This window comes from Medicago truncatula, chromosome 7, assembly GCF_003473485.1.
Source record: "Medicago truncatula cultivar Jemalong A17 chromosome 7, MtrunA17r5.0-ANR, whole genome shotgun sequence".
NCBI lineage: Eukaryota > Viridiplantae > Streptophyta > Magnoliopsida > Fabales > Fabaceae > Medicago > Medicago truncatula.
In genome coordinates, this window is record NC_053048.1 from 52,754,512 (window position 1) to 52,774,052 (window position 19,541).

The following is a 19,541-nucleotide window of genomic DNA, read 5'->3' on the forward strand; positions in this document are numbered from 1 at the left end:
GTCCAAGAACAGCTTGTACCCGTCTATCTGTTTCTGTTCGCTCAAGTGGCTAGCTCGATCCAAGAGCAGCTTGCGCCTGTCTATTTTGTATTTGTCTCCGGTGGAGTAACCAGTTCGCATCCAAGAACAAGCTCGCACCTGTCTATTTGCCTTGCTTTCAGTCGAGTAACCAGTTCGAATCCATAAGAACAACTCGCGCTTTCCAATATCCCCAAGTGAGTTACCAGTTCGAATCCATAAGAACAACTCATGTTTGTCCAGTAACCTCTATCCCCTGTGAAGTGACCAGTTCGAATCCATAAGAACAACTCGCAGTTGTCTGTTTGTTTCATCCCCGGTCAAGTGGCTAGTTTGAATCCAAGAACAGCTTGTACCTGTCCAACTTGTTTCTAGTTTCCCGTTACTCTGCTATTCACTATCTTTGTCAATGTCTACCAATCCCGCAATGGATACGACATATTTTGTTAATTCCAATCCCCATGAGGTCTTGCATTCATAATCCAAATGATGCATGGCATGCATATTATTTGAAAATGGGTAGGCGTATTTTTACGTCCAAACACAGTGCAAATGCTAATATTTAAGTATCTTCGTCCTGTCAAGCCAAAGACTCCGTCTCTTGACTCTCCAGACAAAGAAACTTAAATAGGGGCAGCTGTTATACCCTGTTTTTGGACCTAAAAATACTGGGCCCAGTTTCATTTTAAACTTTGTCAATTATCAATTTCAACTGCACAGTTCAAATTGTCTCCGCCTCGCAGTATTTTCAATCACAATTTTACCTATGTTTTTCTTGCATAAAACTTTTCGAAATGTCTTTACTTGGCTTGTAAGTCATTCAAAAGTGTCTCTGAATCATTACATTGCTTTTTCTACAGTTTATTTCAAAATTTGCAAAAAGTCGTACAGAAGGGTATTTTGGTCATTTCCTGCAGTGGGACCCATTTTCATCCTTGTGACTGTCTCTGAGTCTTTTCAGATTGATTTTTAACATTTCATCAGTAAACCTTGTTAAATTCATTTCAAACTTGCATCTGAGTCAGTGTCAAGTCAATTTGAATCTGTTTAGGTCATTTTTAGCCCTAGGGGCATTTTGGTCATTTCACACAAAATTTCGGCATAGAGAGGTTACTTTGAAGTACCTCATTTAAGCCATTGATTCGTTTTGTCAATTTTATTTTTTGTTTCGCTTTACGTTTGGTCAAATTACGTTTTTTATTCAATTTTATTTTTAATTGCATTTTGGTCCCTCAATTGAGGTCCCAAAATTGCATTTTTTGTCCAAACAGTTTTTAATTTCATTTCAGTCCTTACTTTCATTTTCCAGTCCTTTTTTATTATTTTTTTTGCAGAAAAGGTCCCAGGGGCATTTTTGTCCAGAATTTTCGCACACTTCAGTCTCAGTCCAGATGGCATTTTCTCATTGGCCCACAAATACACATGGCAGGCTATAAATAGATGTGTCAGATCCAAATAAAAAAATCAGAATCAGTCACATCACAAAAACATAAATTTCTTTCTCTCTCCAAAATCAGTTAGATCCAAAACAGAAAATCACCAAAAAATTCTCCAAGAACACCAAGAACAAATCTTCACAAAATCAACAAATCCGAACCGGATTCACTCAAAACCAACTCAAATCATCACAAAATCAACAAATCCGAACCGGAATCATTCAAAACCACCGCGAATCATCACACCAACACCAAATCCGTACCGGATTTTCGAGCAAAAGCGGCACCACCGGAGCAAATCCGCGCGCGCGCGGCGGAGAGAAGAGGAGGCTCGGATTTTTTTTCTCCGTTTCACGACGACGGTAACACTTTTTTCCCTCGTTTTCGCGCATATACACATGTGAAAAGTTTGTTACGAATCAAGATTTGTAGATCTAGGCTTGTACGTTCGGATTTTTGAAATTTTGAGGCCGGATTCGGACTCTAGAGCGAAAAGGATATCTAGATCCGTAAGCTTTTTTTACAAAAAGAGTGAAAAAATTCCGAAAGTTCAAACGTAGATCTACGACGAATCTCTCACCCCTTTTTAAAACTAGCACCGAATTTGAGTAGAGGAGGAGGAGACGAAGCTTTTGGTATAAAAATTTAAAAAAAAAAAAAGAAAAAAAATTCCGACGCGGTGGCGCCGCCGCCGGAAACCGGCCGGCCACCGCGCCGGAAAAGCTCCGGCCGCCACCTCCACATCAGCTCCGACCGGCTGTTTTTAGAGAGAAGGGAGAGCTTCTCTCTCTAAGTTTAACTTAGAGAGAGAAGAGGAAAGAAATTGTGAGATTTTTGTGAGAGAAATCCTTTTTATACTCCCTCCGATCCCACGCGCGCGTGTGCGTGCTCTTGTTGTGTTCCCTCGCTCTGTGAACCATCAGATCTGGATTGTTCCAAGATCTGATGGCTGCTGTGTGTTTGATTTTGAATCCTGTGCATGACTTTTTGTGTGAAATATGGTATATCTTCTGTTTGAACCGTTAGATCTTTGATCTAACGGTCACTGTGCTTCCTGCATTTTACACTATCTTTTGTGCCTTTTTCTGGACCCTTTGATCTTTGATCAAGTGGCTGTGATGTGATCTTAAGGGCTAGATCTGGACCTCTGGATTCATCCAACGGTCCAGATTAAATCCTGCTGAGTTTTTTTTTAACTGCTTTTTAATTGCGTTTTAAATACCTTTTTTACACTTTCTTGGTGTTTTATGCTTCTAAAAAATTTTCTAAAAATATTTCCCTATCATTTTAATTTTTCCTCTAAGTATTAGAATTTATTTGCTTATTTTTGCATTTATTTCCTTTACTTCGTTCTTTAATTTTTGCTCATTAAAATTCCATATATGTTCTTGATGCATTTTTACATATTGTGATTGATAAATTCTCATGTTTTTACCCCTTTTTATTGCATATTCATTTGGTGCATTTTTCATCATTTCCATTATATTTTTCCTTGTTTCACTAACATTTTGTTCCTTATGTGACTTCACTCATAGCATTTCACTATCTCCTCCACTTTCTTTAGCTTAGCATTTATTTTTGCAAATTTTAATTCATTCGGTGATGTAATTTGTTATCATTGGTTTGTAGCTTGGCAAAGAGGCCATAGAATGTATTTAGGCAATTTTTGTAATATGGACCATGGACACTATGACGCACCGGCACGCACACACTCACCCTAGATGTATGCCTAGGATTGCATGGTTAGATGAATGCTTAGGTTTAAACACTTAGAGAAAATCCAATTTTTTCCAAAAAATATGCAAACAAATTCACTTCAAATATTTTTCATAAAAAATGGAGTCAAAACTCCAACAATTTTTCCCTTTTATTTTCTTAATCAAATTCTCAAATAAACCTAATCATTAAGACTTTTTTGCAAAATCACTAAACAAACCCTCACTTCTTCATACTCTAATGCTCATGAAGCCTCTCAATCCCTTTCTTCAAAATCATTTTCAAAATTTAAAATCAAACGATTAAAACAAAAAACAACAAGTCTTTTTAGCAAGAACTACGCCGGTTTTGATCCCGTAAAACGGTACGTAGGCAAGGGACTTTAACCCCTCCAAGCCGAAATAAAATCAAATTCTACTTCTTCTCACCCCCATTCTTCACTCAAATAAAACTTCTTTTCTTTCAATAAGTAGGCAATAAAAATAAAGCGTAGAAATCAACTTAGGAGAGCGGCTCTTATGGAGTACCATAATCGCTCCGGGTGCCTAACACCTTCCCGTAGCGAAAACGACCCCCGAACTTAGAATCTAAGGGTTTTTCTCAATTTTGCCCTTCCCAAGAAAAAAATAGAGAATATCAACGGTCAAAAGGTTCAAGTCCAATTAATGGCTTGGCACCCAAAAACCATGATAACACCTTATTTCTGCACATATAGCACATTATATATTTAGTCACTTATAGGCACATAGTCACTTCACAGAAGTATTCAAAACTGCACATATAACACATTATATTTAAAACTGAAGCACATAGCCTCTTAACATATAGCACATTATATATTTAGTCACTTGTAGCATTATTCATTAGTAACTAAATATATAGCACATATAACTAATAATAACATAATCACTTTATATAAACTGCACATATAGTTAATATAGTAATAACAGAAGCACTTAGAGCATTATATTTCTTAGTTGATAAACTATATAACAAGAACAAGCAACATATTCAAAACTAGTAATTATTCACTTTAGTCATAAACTATATATTTCTGCAACGTCATTATTCTACACATATTCAAAACAAGTAATAACAGAAGTAGTCAAAACTAGTAATAATATCTTCTGCATATCAGATATAAAGTTCCAACCATGTTCAGTATGTTGACCCAAGTCATCTTGCAACAACGAAAGAAACCATTTCCAATTATCTTTGTTTTCAATATCCACAATTGCATAAGCAATCACATAAATATGATTATTTGCATCTTGGCCAACAGCAGACAACAATTGACCACCATAATAACCTTTTAAAAAGCATCCATCCAAACCTATGAATGGTCTGCAACCAGCTTTAAAACCCCTCTTGCATGCATCAAGACAAACATAGAACCTCTGAAACTGGGGTGGAGAATTAGGACTAGGTATGGTATCTATCTTTAATGTTGATTCCGGGTTGCTCCTCTCTAACTCTTTGGCATAGTCCCAAACTAGACCATATTGTTCTTTTTCAGAACCTTCAACAACTTCTCTAGCTTCCCTTAATGACCTTGTTATTTTTGAGTCAGAAAGAATCACATTAAAAGCCAGCTTGAAGTAATCATATACCTCTTTATGTGAAATAGTTGGCTGAACTCTAACTTTACCCACTAGCATCTTAACCACCCATTTTCTATTTGCTGCCGATATGTAAGAATCCCTACTACAAGTATGGCGTTCATGGTATGTCTTAATCTGAAAGCTTTTTCTTCGATCATTCCTGCAGTAGTATATTTCCCACTGACATCCTTTAACATCCTGCTTGCACTTAGCCCTCGCTCTGTATGACTCATCTTTTACCCAACGTATATCTTTTCCTTTCCAGATTGTGTAGTCCCTAACAGCTTCTTTAAAAATAGCCAATGATGCAAATTCCATACCCACTTCCAAAACAACTTCACCAAATGATGCACCTTCATTGAACTGAGGGAAAATGGTCTTTTTAGTACCGTCACTATCAGAATCTGTACTTATTGGAGACTTCAGCACTTCAGAATGATATGAATCGTCGCCTTCACTTTCACCTTCCCTTCTACCTTGCACAATACCACTTCCACCACCATTCTCATCAGCATCTTCATAATAACTCTCTCTATGACCTGGTGCATCTCTACACTCAACATAGCAATCCTCGTAACCACTATCTGAATCAATATCACTTGGTGGTAACACAGACCTCTTCCTTCGAACCCCTTTCACCTTTTTTTTCCCCTTCCGTTTAACCTCCTTTCTCATCTTTGAAAGCTCCTCATTAAAAGTTTGCTATTGTTGGATTAATTCATCAGCGCATGGAAAATCATCTGGATTTTGATTTTGTTCTGGACCTTCTTGCCTTGCTTGAGACTCTTGACCAGATACATCTTTTGGCTCTAAATCAACTCTTGTTTGAGTACGTGTTTGAACTTCCTTAACAAGACCTTCGACAAATTCCATGTCAACATTCTTCACCGGCTCTTTGGATACTTTACATGCACTTGTCTGAGTTTCAGCCAACATCATCGCTTCTTCAATCTCTTTCCTTTCAGCTTCAGTGATATGCTCCACCTCTACACCCTCCATAACATAATGTGTAACGTATACGTCAACACAATTTCCATTTCGCTTTGCAGCGTCAACCATGTTGATAACGTCACTATCAACGAACAATGGCCTCAACCCCAAATCATAATCTTCACCAAATTCTTTCCTCATCCACTGCATACCCTCAACATTTCCATAATTAGCACACTCCACAGCCATTTTTTTAAGATCAGGTATGCAAACAAGGTCTGGGTCTACATCCCACACACGTCTTCCTTTCCCTGTATATTCACGGTTACCTCTTCCATTTCTTACAAACCTCCCTCCATGATACATGATAAGTGATATGTCCCCATTCATCCTATACATCCAGAAAAATAACATTCAATCAGAATAATAACAGCTTAACCCTAAAAAAACAAACATCTAATAAACATGCAAAATCAAAGAAATTAATAACATTCAAATGCTATAATTTACATATAAACAATAATAGGATGATTAAAATGGTAAAAGAGATCATTTTCATATCAACCTTATTTGTAAAAAAAATCTAATCTTTAACATGCAAACTCATTCAAACGGTAAGATTCATATATAAAACAGTAAGATTTTCACCATTTTGGTAGGTTTTTTTAAAGCAAAAACAGAGCAACAAAGTTTAGAATTATGAGAAGTGTACCTTTCGTACGTGTTGCCTTACGGTGATAGAATGACAACGGTGACACGAGCAAGAATAAACGCGAGCAAAAGCAATTTTACACGACGGCGACGAGCATAACGGCGACGATTACGGTGGTTCCGGTGACTTTTGGTGTACACTGTTGAAAGGGAGAGAAAGGGACAAGGTAATTTTGGAACTTGAAGGGTTTTGTTCTTTTGGAAGTGAAAGGGTGAAAGTAGGGATGTAATTGGGGGGAAAATAATAAAAAAGTATTAAAAGTAACTTTTCACATTAAGTCATTTACCTCCCTGCCAGCAAGTAGTGACACGTCAACATCAAATAGCCACATCATCACCTTTCACAGAACAACTTAACAAATTGACCGACGTTATGTAATTTCGGGGGGTAATTGACGTTTTGTGAACTGCGGAGGGGGTAATTGATGAAACATGCAATTTCGAGGGGGTTTTTGACTATTTACTCATTCTTTATTCAATGGATTTGGTCTATAATGATGGAAAAAAATTATGCCAAAATTGATTAAAAATAATATTAGTTGGCTTTGTTTGCTTAATAACGTGTAGAAGCCACGTGGTTGATGACATAAAAGGAAAAGGTTGGTTCAGTGGGTCCACTCCACGTCCTATAAATGGAACCGTTGCCACCATCGTGTTTATCGCTTTACATTGTCTTTAGGCATTATCGTACCCAACAACACTGTTCTGTTCTTCTTTATAAAAAAAAACACTGTTCTGTTCTGTAAACTAAATTGTCTCTCTCTCCAAAAGATCGAAAATGGGCACAGCTACATGCATCGATATCATTGTTGCCATCATCCTCCCTCCTCTCGGTGTCTTCCTCAAGTTTGGCTGCCATGTAACTAAAAATCTAAAATTCTATTTCTTCATTTTTTTTTTTTGTAAATTTTTCATGCTTAATTAATTAATCAATTGTTTGGTGGTAATGTGTTACATAGGTGGAGTTCTGGCTCTGTTTGGTGCTAACCCTTTTTGGCTATCTCCCTGGAATTCTCTATGCTATCTATGCTATTACCAAGTGATCAATTTAGCTTTTGTAAGTACCGATTTTACCCTTTTCTATCTATTTCTTGCTCTCTTAATAAAATCATAGTATTTTTTTACAGCAACAATATGTTAAAATTTGAGCGATGTGCTTCCATTCAAATAAAATAAATTATCCTTGTGTCGTATGCTTTTTTATGCACGATACCCTGGTTTTGTGGTTTTTCTATTATACTCAATTGTTAACTGACTTATTTCATAGATCCAAGTATGTGATGAATTGTATGAGATTTGTTTGGAGGTGTATTTTACTTACACATTAAAATTCGTTAATCATCCACACCAAATGTATGTGCAAAGTCAAAGTCAAACAAAAAAAGTTTAGTCAAAAAACATTTAAGTTTAGTAAAACAATAGTATTTTAGTCAAAAAATAATTTAGTAAAAAAAAGTGTATGTGTAAAGTCCTTTGTAAAAATAAGGCAAAATTACATGGTTAGTCCCTTACCTTTATTTTAGGTAACACTTTCTTCCTTTATTTATTTTTTGTCACGATTTAATCCTCTATGTTATAAAATAACAACATAGTTATCCTTTTTTATGAAAAAAAAATCAAAAACTCCAAAAAAAAAATCATCAAACTCATAGGCAAACGCAAATCTTCATCATACAAGCCTAGAAAATCAAATTTCTTTGAAAAAAAATCTCATAAAAAATGATAAGATATTGTCATTTTATAACATAAAGACTAAATCGTGACAAAAAAAAGATAAAGGACGAAAGTGTTACCTAAAATAAAATTAAGAAACTAATTGTATAATTTTGCCTAAAAATAATTTAGACGATCGTTTTGGGATTATGAAAAGTGTTTCCTCTTGTATTAAATCTCAAGGCCTGATTAATTAATAATCAATTGGAAGTATGTTATAACGAGATATGTGATTGTTCATAATTGCATTAAAATTCTTGATTTTACAGATAATTGCTTTTTAGTTTATGTTTGGATTCATAGTAAATTTTGTAAAATAGTTGTGAACTTGGTAATTTTGTAAAAGTTATATCTTTAACAAAATCAAATTGTGATTCCAAACCTGGGTTATTTCTATTGAGCATTTACCGGCTCAAAATTAATGAAATTCACAATCTTAGCAAAACACTTTATGTTAAAAAGGGGAAAATATGTGAAAAGGGAATTTATATTTCTCAGTTTCATTATTTGGAAAACGAATAAAAATAGTACATGAAAAGAAGAAGACGTGTGGATTTCATAATTTCATTCGCCCAGATCATTATATGCTGTCTGTTTCCTAAATAATTGTGATGCTTATCTTGCTTTTTGATTTGTTAATTTTCCTTCAATAACATGGAAACGTTACATTTTGTTAACTTTATTCATTGTTTTTGTCACAGGTGGATCATACATAGTTGTCAGGGGCCTCATGCATGTCTTTCAATTCAGATAACATGTTACATGGTTTCGTGTAAACTTTGTTTTGTTTAGTGATGGACCAAAGTTATTCTTTATTATGTCTTTTCGGTGTCAACATTCCTTTTTTTGCTCTGTTTTTGTCTTGTGTGACTGAAGCTTATGAACTCTAGTAATGGTAGACGATTTGAACAATAATATTATAGTCCTTCTCAATAATCTATTCTTGTTCATGAATCTTTTGACTTTTTGTTAAAAAATATGTATCCTTGACTTTATTATTAGTTATAATAATAATAATAATAATAATAATAATAATAATAATAAAGTCAAGGAAATTTCTATCTACAGTTGTAACAAAAAAAATATATATATATATATTCATTTACAGTTCATTTTTTTAATAAGAATATACTCCTTTAAATATTTATTCAATATCCAATCCAATAATAATAATGTCTATCTATTACTGGTGGAGTGAAAGGAAATTTCCTTTTAATCATCTATCGTGACTGCGTGTGTGCTACCATATACTCCTTTTAAATCAATACTCACAACAATTTAAAAGAGAGGTTTTAAATTAGTGTAGTGTGAATTAAGAATGATCTTAAAAATATAGTCAATTTGATAATATATGTCTCTTCGGAATAAAGAGTATTTTTAAGATCAAAGTCTTTTTTAAAGAATAATGTCTCTTCGAATTTAAGAATGATCTTAAAAGTATAATCATTTCAATACTTTCTTCCCTTGGAGAAGTTATAGGTTAGAAGAGTGGAAACACCATATTTGAGTGGTCACAATGCCATAGTTGGAGAAGGTAAAAGTTAGAATGGTGAAAAACACATGTTTGAGCTGTCACAATACCATAGTATAATGGTTGCATATGAGTGATTTTAGTACCATATTTGAAGTATAATTCTCGAACGACGATTTTCTACAGTGCAGTAGTTAATCGCATAGTTGTAGTTGAACTTGTTTTTATATTGTAAGCAACGTGGTTGATTGTTTGGCTTGCACAATTTTAGACAGTGTCACAAAAGGTTTTAAAGAATGCAACCTGATCGTAATTCAATCTAGGAACAACTTACATAAATAAAAATTATATTTTCAACCAATTTGAAAATCCAAAATCCAAAATTTTAAGCCGGACTAAATGCAATCCCAACAATGTCCTTGGTTCGTAGTTCTATACAAATGAGCATCACTAGAGGTAGAGGACTATTTGTGTTGACATCTCATCTCTCTTTCCTGGTTGCCCTAACCTCATTTCCAACCGGTTCGTGTAAGCAAGTATACAATGTTACTTTGTTGTGTATCTCGTGTGGCAGACCTTTTCCTAAAAAAAAGGAATGTTTTTCAAGATAGTTTGTTACAGTGGTTAGTAATGCACTACTCTTTCGAACCCCACCATGTTTGGCATTTTCTAATCAATATCTATGAGTCAAAGTAGAGGGCTTTTAAAGCAATTATACAATAAAGGTAGCAACTGGGGCTGATTTTATCACCAACCCGGCAACCACCAATACCATCGAAGACGTTAACAAGGTAGGAAAGAAAAAAATATATATATTTATACAATCACTATGTGACATTTGAGACAATCTTTTTCTTCTATCTTCTTATTGTCAAAAGCAAAATGGACAAAAAAAAAAAGATGAGAGGATAAGAATAAAATGAGAGCATGAATGTTGTTATAAAACTATCACATATTAATTGTACAAATATCAATTCTCATAAATAAATATTGTAAAAGGCAAAGATACGAATTTAAGTTTCCATGTGTGTTAAGTTGCAACAAATTAAGTTTTTTTTTTTTTTTTTTTTGATAAAGGCAAAAGAAATCAATAAAAGTTAGGAGAGGCTGAACCTGATACAGCCAGCGAATACACAAGAAAGTCTAAAGAAAGGCAAGCCTAAAAGATAAGAAACAAGCAATGAATGAGAAGCAACTATTACAGTGAAGCCAACATTGCTACTGAAACAATAATTCTAAAAATAAAAAGGACAACCAAATTTCCAGCTTCCTAAATCTTCCAAAAGCTTCATTGAATGTCTTTTTTTGCACCTTTTTTCGACCGGGTTTGAATTTCTTCATTACTATTAACTCTTGTCATTTGCAATTTCTCTTTCTTTTTTTGTCTTTTAGAGGTATATGGAGTGTATTCCTCATCCTTTTCTGTGATGACAACAACATATCTATCACTTCCAACCTCGCTCTCTTGATCATCAGATGATAAGTCCCCCCAAAACTTCTTAAGCACTCTAACACTTTCCATTGCTTTCTTAGAAGGAGCATTGGCCATAGCAGTATGAGCAGCAAAAGGCCTCTTGTCCAAGGTCAAAGCTGAATAGCTAGTGATAGGCATGGCCATAGCAGTACAAGTAACCAAGGAGTCACACATATCATTGTGAGAAGACAAACTTTTCTCTCTAGCTTCCCAACCCTTATCTCTTTGAGTGACCTCAAATTTGTTATGATCCAAAGCCTCAATCTGAGTTGCATTATTAGAACCTTCAATAGGGATTCCTTCGAGAGTAAGTTCCTCTTGCTTTGAGTCTTCAATAGGCTTTCCTGGACCATTCACCTTTGCAGCCTGATCACAGATAACTTTATCAAGCAACACAGTAGAAGAGGGGTAAACAACGGTGCTGAAGAGTTTGTTGTTGGCTTGCAAAATGTTTGTATCAGCTTGTTTTGTTATATTGCAGACAAGCTGCTCTTTGTTTTGAGGAACATGCATAGGGACCGGAGATAAAACAGGCATTGCAGCCCACCTAGATACATCAGCAAGACCCAAAGCTTGATGGACAGAGGCAGAAGTAATCACTGTAGCTGCAGGCCTTGATCCACTAGGGATGGGTACCTCAGAATCAGTGTCACTCACTGGACAAACATCTATAGGAAAAGCCAAATCAATCGTCTGTTTAGCAGCCAACTTCCCTGCAGAGGGTGATTCGGTATTCAGGTCTATCTGTAAAGCCTCCCCATACACATTATCAGTCTCAGGAACAAGCATATCAAATGCATTATGCAAGGTTAGACGAGCTTCATCCTCTATGGCCAAAACATCAAAATCAGTAACCTTTTCAGGATCATTCAGGGATTGGACTTGCTTCTTACCAAGAATCAGATCGGTATTAACCACACCCATAGCAATACTATGAGAGGTTGAGGCTTGATTCTTGGTCGTATGCTTGTTGTATATTTAAATTGAAGGGACTCTATCATTGTTGTGACTTTCTGTGATACCAACAAAACAGAAGCATCCTTGCTTTTCTGAACTTCTTGCTTAGTGAAGTTCTTAGGTTGGTATCCCGAATAAACTTGGGGTTGAGTAGAATTCAGTCGGTGACATTGTTGAATATAGTGACCCAAAAGCTTGCAATGCTGATAGAATGCAAGTTTCCTTTTGTACTCCATTATAACCGGAAAAGCATAACCCTCACATTCAACCACAACAGTTTCAAACAACGTATCTGACATATCCACATCTACCAAAATCCGGGCATAATGACCAAACAGTCGAGACTGCGTTGCTTTATTAATTGAGATAGGAGTACCAAATCCAGAAGCAATATCAAAAAGAGTAGTTTGCCTCCAATATTCTTGGGGGAGATGCATAAGCCTAATCCACAATTGAGCATGTGACTGAGTTTGAGTTAGAGGGTCGAAGTCCTTGGACCAATAGAAATTTTTTAAGATTCCAGACTTAAGATTGACAGAGTTCATCGCCCATACCTTTTTCATATCCTCCATAGATTGGAATTTGAATTCAAAGAACCCTCTGCCTAGAGGAGTCACAAACCAATTCCTTAGTTGTGGCCATATTCCAACCAGTTTTTGTTTCAAGCCTCTTGTAGTGAGCGAAGGATCCCCTTTTTGAAGCGTAACTCGACCGTGAAGATGAAGTTGGCAATCTACAATCTCAGCTTCATAAACCTTCTGTGAGATCTTGATGTAAACCTTGTCCCCCATGCGAATTCTAGGAGGGAGACGGTTTGGCTGAGCTTCATCAGAGGCTGTGACGGCCTGGGCGAAGGATTTCCCCAAGTTTTCCGGTAGCGCCGTCACCAGAGAAGAGAGGAACGACCAGGTACAGATCGGAGTAGACATGACACTACAGCTCCAGTAAGAGCCAAAAAAACCAGAGAAGTTGAAGGAGATCCAGAAACCCTCCTGGAGCTAAGAGCTTCAACGGTGAATCGGGAATAAACAAACTGGAAAAGCAATAGTAACACAGAAAAAGGGTAGATCGACTGAAATAGGTAGGAAAACCAAGAAAAGCGAGGGGATAAACCCCCGTCGGAACCTCACCGGAGCAGATGTACGTCATCAGAGGTTGGGTGTTGAGGAGGGAGAATACGGTTATTTTAAATGCATTTTTATTATAAAAATAAAATGTGGGAATTCGCAACAAATTAAGTTAAGATTAGTGTATTTTTTACTTTGGATTTGACAAAACTTCGTAATTGCATATTTATTCAAAGGAAACTGCTAGATTGAAAAAGTGTCGCATAAGATCTATGTAGGGTTAGTGATTGAAAATCGTTCAAATTTTGACATCGATCAAAATGGTCACATTTTGACAACGAAACATGAGGTACAGATAGCAAAAACAAATGTGGATATATCAAAATTTTACCAATCAGCTTGAAATAGGGCATGATCGCAGCCCAACTTACTTACCTTCAACACACACAAAAAAAAAAAGGTCGGCTTAAATTAATAAAAAAAAGTGTCTATAATGATTTATAATTATTTTTTTTTGAAAGGATTATGATTTAAAATTTATTATGCTTAACTATTGAAAATTTCTTGATCAGCAAAAAAAAATCTTGTGTAACGAACTATAGACACTTGCGTGATCAAGTTTTTTCTTTTTTATTTGGTACAAAAGAGGGCCAAAGGCCCAAAAGAAGGAAACAAAAAACTAAGGAGCTAATCGCATATTTCTAGGCATGCACATTCCAAAAATATCATCAAACATGAGGCTTTGAAGCTCATTAGGAGGAGACTCCAAAGCTACCAGATTCCAAGAATTCAAAGATAAGCTAAAATTGGCTAGCCAATCAGCACATATGTTGCCTTCACGTCAAATGTGAATAACTTGAGAATGCCATTCTCGCCGAAGGAGTAACCATGTCAATAAGCACCTTTGAGTCACTCTCAACAATCAAGTGAGATATACCCTCTCTCCAAGCCATATCCAGCCCTAGATAAAGACCCCACATCTCAGCATGCAGAGCATCACAAGCTCCAATTTTACGACTAAAACCCTTGATCCACGTGCCATCAGATTGTCGGAGGAGCCCGCCACAACCTGCAAGCTCACCATTACCTTTGCATGCTCCATCACAATTAAGTTTCACCCAACCATCCAATGGTCTTTTCCAGTCAATATACACAATTTCCTTATGATGAGGATTTTTCTGCAAATGATCTTGAACAACTTCTTCAATGGCCCTAATGAAATTTTGGATGACATAAGTTGGGTTATTTGGTATTTGAAATCCTTCTTCAAAAATAGTTTTGTTTCTCCAAGTCCAAAGATGTCAGCATGTAATCATGAAAATTGTCTGCCACCTAAACTTAGAAACTCCAATTGATCTTTTGCTAAGGTTTTTGAAAACCCAATATATCCCTGCAATCAACAAAGGAAAAGAAATTAGTTATCCAATCAGAAGGCACAAGTCTAATCCATACCTGAGACGCCGGTCTGCAATCACGAAGCACATGAAGAACAGTTTCGTCGGCATTTCCACAACAGGGCCATGTAGCCGAAACACCCGTACCCCACCTACTACGACGGTAGTTTGTAAGAATACGACCATGAGCTACTAACCACATGAAAGTTTGAATACGATGTGGTCCCCTCCATTCCCAAAGCATTTTCCAATCACCATCCACAGTCGATTGGTCCCGAACAAGCAAATTGTAAGCACTCTTAACTATGAATTGATGCGTACTAGTTCCTCTCCACCCAATGGTGTCAGGACCATCAACCTCAATAGGCGCGGGTAGCGCAATCACTCTAGTTGCAATGTTTTCAGGAAGATTTTGAAACAAGAACTCGTTATCCCAACCAGAACTCGTGATCAAGTTATTTTCTTATGTGACAACCTGAAACCATTGCCAACCAATAATACATCATCACGATTATTCAAAATATAAATATATATATATATATATATATATATATATATATATATATATCATCACGATTGTATTAAAAAATAGCGCTGACAACCTAGTTGGATTAGTTTGATGGTGGATCTTGAAGTGTGTTCATCTTAATATCTCTTATCTCCCTTGCTAATTTTGATAAAAATAATTTGACTTAAAAAAATACACTAATCCTTTTTGTTTGACAAATAAAACGAAACCTTGTTTATTTAATAATCATTTTTCAAGATTAAAAATAAAACGAAACTTGCCTCATGCAAACAAAGAAAAAGAAACGTAGCTAAACTACCTAAAGTTTATAAAAAATAAAATAAAAAAAATAAAAAAATAAAAAAGACATCAATGAGGTGGGTCATAATTTCATCACACCTGTGCTGGCATGATAACAACATATAACGCACATCCATTATTAGTTTATTACCTCTTAGAACTATTAAGATATCCAACAAAACTTCTGAGTAACTAAAAATTTACCTTCTTTTTTTTCCACAATAATTGATGTATTTGACAATTATTAAGCAATTAGAAGGAGCTAGCGTTGATGCTAGCTAGAGTGTCATTCTTTGCTGGATAATATGTTGTTGCAGGAAAATATATTCAAAATAGGTGGGTTTGGAGGCTTAATAGTTAATAGCATTGGCATGTACCGTGTAAGAGGTAAGAGGTTTTATCATATGCTTTCACAAGAAATGATAGATAATTTTTCGGTTTCTACTAAGTTTGTTTGGAACAAAATGGTCCCTCTTAAAGTTGCTCTATTTTTGTTTGGCGACTTTTCTCAAATAGATTATCGACGAAAGATAACTTGATGTGTCGTGGTATTATTGATGTTGATTTTGTATTATGTTTAGGATTGTTGTTGTGTACAAGTGTGAGTTATATGTCCACATCGGATAAAATAGTAAATGTTGAACACCTTATAAGTAAGATGACTCATAAACCCATAGCCTTAAGGTTTTGGGTAAGAGTGTGGTGTCTCTCTTGCTTGTGTGGTTGTTCAAGCCTCGATGTAGCGGTCACTCGAGCTCCCCCAATGACCCAACAGTGGTATCAGAGCCCCGTTCGGCGAAGGGTATGACCGAGGCAGCCAGTCCGTTTGTACAGAAAGCAGCAAAGACGGTACAAAGCAGTGTCGGTCTGTTTGCGGAATAAACTCTAGCCTTAAAATTTTGGGTAAAAGTGTGGTGTCTCCCTTACTTGTGTGGTTGTTCAAGCCTCGATATGACGGTCGCTCGAGATTGTGGAAAATCCTAAAAGGTGGCCATCATCTATTCTTTGAGTGCATTTTTAGTGTTCTATTTTTTTTTTTATATAGACTACTCTAAACTAACACCAACTACCTTTCTACTGCCTCTTGAAATTACTTTTAAATTTTTTTTAATACTTTTATTTGAAAGAAAAAAAACTTTTTTTTTTTTGAAAGAGAAAAAAACTTTTTTTTTTTAAACTTACATATTTGTTTAAATAGTATTTAAGATGTTAAATATTCATCGCAACAAAAAAATTGTCAAATACAAAATTTTAATCAATTATTTCAAGTATATGTGTATTTAATTACAATATTCACAGAATTTATTACAACTTTTGCATAATTTATGTGTATTTAATTACAATACTCACCATAAATTCAAATAATATATTTAAAAGTGATTCCATCAACTACCAACGATAGATTGATCCCATTGGTAAGAGACTTACGCCCCTTAAACATGTGAAGAGGACTTTAATTCATATGTGGCAGCGGTGAAAACTTCAACCATATATGTAGTTAGTGTTATTTTAATATATCCTTAATTATTCCAACAACCACAAAATATGTAGTTAATGTTCTTTTAGTCTATCCTTAATTTTTCTTCAAAGATTAAACAAAAAAAAAAATGATTATATTGTTTTATATATTAAAAAAAAAAAAAAAACTTAACCATATGGTGTTTTTTTTTATCAGAACCATAGATTTTCTCACGTGAAAAAGTAGCACCTCCTGAAAGAATTTTATAGTTAGTCTCTGCAATTGCACACAAATGATATCCGATTTACGTCGGAAAGAATCTCACTATGGCACATCCACACTCTCCTAAAATGAGTAGCACTGCAGTTTGTTTTGCGCTCAGCTAGACTATGTAGAGCCAATATTGTTCCGCATTGGTGCCAATGTTTCTTTTACATGCAACTGAACGAGACCCTCAGATGCACCTAATGATAATAACAATGATAATATTGGTTCAATTGAAGGAGGCTAGTGTTAATTATGAAGCAACGAAACGAAAGCATGGACCAAAAAGTACGAGTTAAATACAATTTAGGCACCAAAATAATTAAATTGTAGGAGTACCAGTTATTGACAATAATAGTACCAATTAGTACAAAGAAGGCATTATATAATAAAGCATGTATGCGTTTGGGTAAATGAAGTTGAAGCACTAATTAAGATCCGAAACGAGTTTCATCTTCTGGCGATGAATGAATTCACCAGCTTTCTTGTTAATTTGTGGATCAGCTGCACCCCATCTTTCTTTGTCATCATAATCACTAATATGCCACATTTTACTTCCACTTTCAAATCCATGATCACACCTCTTAATTCCTACTTTGCTCTTCTTAGATTTGAACATACTAAAAACAAAAAAGAAAGATTTCTTCAGTCTGTTCTTACCCGCCATTATAACTCTACTTGCCTCTAATCAAAACACTCTCTCTTTAATGTATGTTTAATTTAATAATGAAATGAGCACGTTATATTTTCACAAGCCATGATTTCAATTTATAGGCTTCCGTGTTGTAAAAATGGTTGGTAGATGGTATAGTTTGTTTGTTTTCTTTTTTAAAAAATAAATTACAATTTTTTGGTGAATTAATTATGAATAGTAAAGAATCTGATAAAGGTGTGGATGTGTGGTAACATAAAGAGCTCAAATGTGAGTATAACAAAAAAAAAAAAAAAAATTCTTCAAAAAAAACAAAGGACAAAATGGTACTAACAAACTTAAATTTTGGGAAAACATTTGCTATGAATATGATCCGCTAGTCTCGTACAGTCGTACTTGACTGGAACAATATTCTTTTCGATGGTACTTTTGTCAATAATGTTTGGTTCTTCTCACATTAAGATTTCACCTTATTAGATATTCGCATTTTGCCACCATTATTAACTTATTATTACTCTTATTCTTTTTTCTTCTAGATCTTTCGTATCTACTACAAGTAACGTGCTTTTTAAAAAAAATGGTAACATACCACTAATTAGAGTTCCAATGGATTTTTATACGGCAAATTGTTGTATTGACCACCTTGATAAGTTGTTGACAGTAGATTACTACTACTAGTGAATATAGAACATCTTAACATGCATAATATAATATGTTTCCATTATGTTTTGGGCGCATGCACATGCACATAGAATGATGCTTCCTACCTTACATCAATATAAGCTATAGTGGGAGATTTATACGGTCGCATTTTATTTCGTGGAAAGTGATTGATTCCCAAACTCAATTTCCTTGTAACTTACGAATGTTTCCAAAGGCTTCCTTTGGTAAAAAAGGAAAAAAGATGTAAGTGACAAAATTAAAGAAAGGAATAAAGGGCAGGCCAAAAGGAAAGGAAAGCAATATTTAAGATTTGAAGTACTCTCGAGTTGGTAAGAATACGAAAATGCACAACGTACGGTATTTTTTTGCCCCTTAAAGAAACCACAAACTCACACTGTAGGTTAGGATTCCAAGAGCTGGCATTCACTTCGGTGCAACACTTTTTTTCTGAACCACAACAATACAATGCTTAAGCCTTAATGAATAAAAACGCACGTTTATATTTTAGAAAAATGCTTCTCAGACAAAAACATGTACCGTATAAAATACGGTTTCCGTACACTCAATTTCGGTGCATCTTATGCGTTGTTGGATTCATATGTGTTGAATATCACGGTTCTAAGTTGTACTATATGGACAATAAAATAATTTATTTTAATATAAATTGATCAAAATAATTAATGACGCAAAACTTTTACACCATGATGGCAGCTACGGTACACAATGGTTGATTACCGCCTTCACGTTGCTGTTCCGGCACCACACTGCAACCACTATCCAGCCTCAAGGTGGGACACTTGACAATGTTGTCGGTTAGGTCGTTGGTCGACCAAAACATGACGGAAGAGTGAGTTTTGTAGATATCATCTCAAATAAGAGAAGAGCACCGAAGTATTATGATATAGAGCAATGAACAAGTAGAATATATGAGAATTAACCATTTTTGTATCGGTAAACAAAAAATAATTTGTGTACTAATCTATACGTCACCTCACATGAAATAGAGGCAATTGATTGATACATAATAGTTTACCCAAAATTAAAAATCCGATATATAAAATAATAAATAATTTTGTTTTATTTATTTTCACTTGGCGATGAAATGATTAACTTGTTTAGTTAACAATATTTTAAGGCCTCACCAATATCAATGTATCACTTGGCCAGTGCGCATGCCTCTACACGAGTTGGATTAATCGCACACCTT

At 35.1% G+C, this 19,541-nt stretch overlaps 3 protein-coding genes across 3 annotated transcripts; 1 reads left to right on the forward strand and 2 right to left on the reverse strand.

Moving 5' to 3' along the window:
* Nucleotides 1-4,240: 4,240 nt before the first annotated feature.
* Nucleotides 4,241-5,446, reverse strand: LOC112416743 (uncharacterized). The gene has a single exon (XM_024771104.1). It carries the CDS (start codon nt 5,444-5,446, stop codon nt 4,241-4,243), a length of 1,206 nt encoding a protein of 401 aa, XP_024626872.1.
* A 1,615-nt stretch (nt 5,447-7,061) lies between these two features.
* Nucleotides 7,062-9,079, forward strand: LOC11433105 (hydrophobic protein RCI2B). Its single transcript, XM_003626087.4, has 3 exons — nt 7,062-7,271; nt 7,372-7,469; nt 8,827-9,079. Exons 1-2 carry the CDS (start codon nt 7,191-7,193, stop codon nt 7,453-7,455), a joined length of 165 nt encoding a protein of 54 aa, XP_003626135.2. The 5' UTR covers nt 7,062-7,190; the 3' UTR covers nt 7,456-7,469; nt 8,827-9,079.
* Nucleotides 9,080-10,586: 1,507 nt separating this feature from the next.
* LOC120577125 (uncharacterized) lies at nt 10,587-13,382 on the reverse strand. The gene is made up of 2 exons (XM_039828151.1): nt 12,582-13,382; nt 10,587-12,468 (listed from the first exon to the last, which is right to left on the reverse strand). Exon 2 carries the CDS (start codon nt 11,992-11,994, stop codon nt 10,885-10,887), a length of 1,110 nt encoding a protein of 369 aa, XP_039684085.1. The 5' UTR covers nt 11,995-12,468; nt 12,582-13,382; the 3' UTR covers nt 10,587-10,884.
* Between the last annotated feature and the right edge of the window lie 6,159 nt (nt 13,383-19,541).

Bases quoted from the DNA above. Each gene is read 5' to 3' on its own strand.
- LOC11433105 (XM_003626087.4), top strand. From the start codon at position 7,191: ATGGGCACAGCTACATGCATCGATATCATTGTTGCCATCATCCTCCCT. The intron at 7,272-7,371 runs GTAACTAAAAAT...TGTGTTACATAG, and splicing joins TCCTCAAGTTTGGCTGCCAT to GTGGAGTTCTGGCTCTGTTT.
- LOC112416743 (XM_024771104.1), bottom strand. From the start codon at position 5,446: ATGAGAAAGGAGGTTAAACGGAAGGGGAAAAAAAAGGTGAAAGGGGTT.
- LOC120577125 (XM_039828151.1), bottom strand. From the start codon at position 11,994: ATGGGTGTGGTTAATACCGATCTGATTCTTGGTAAGAAGCAAGTCCAA.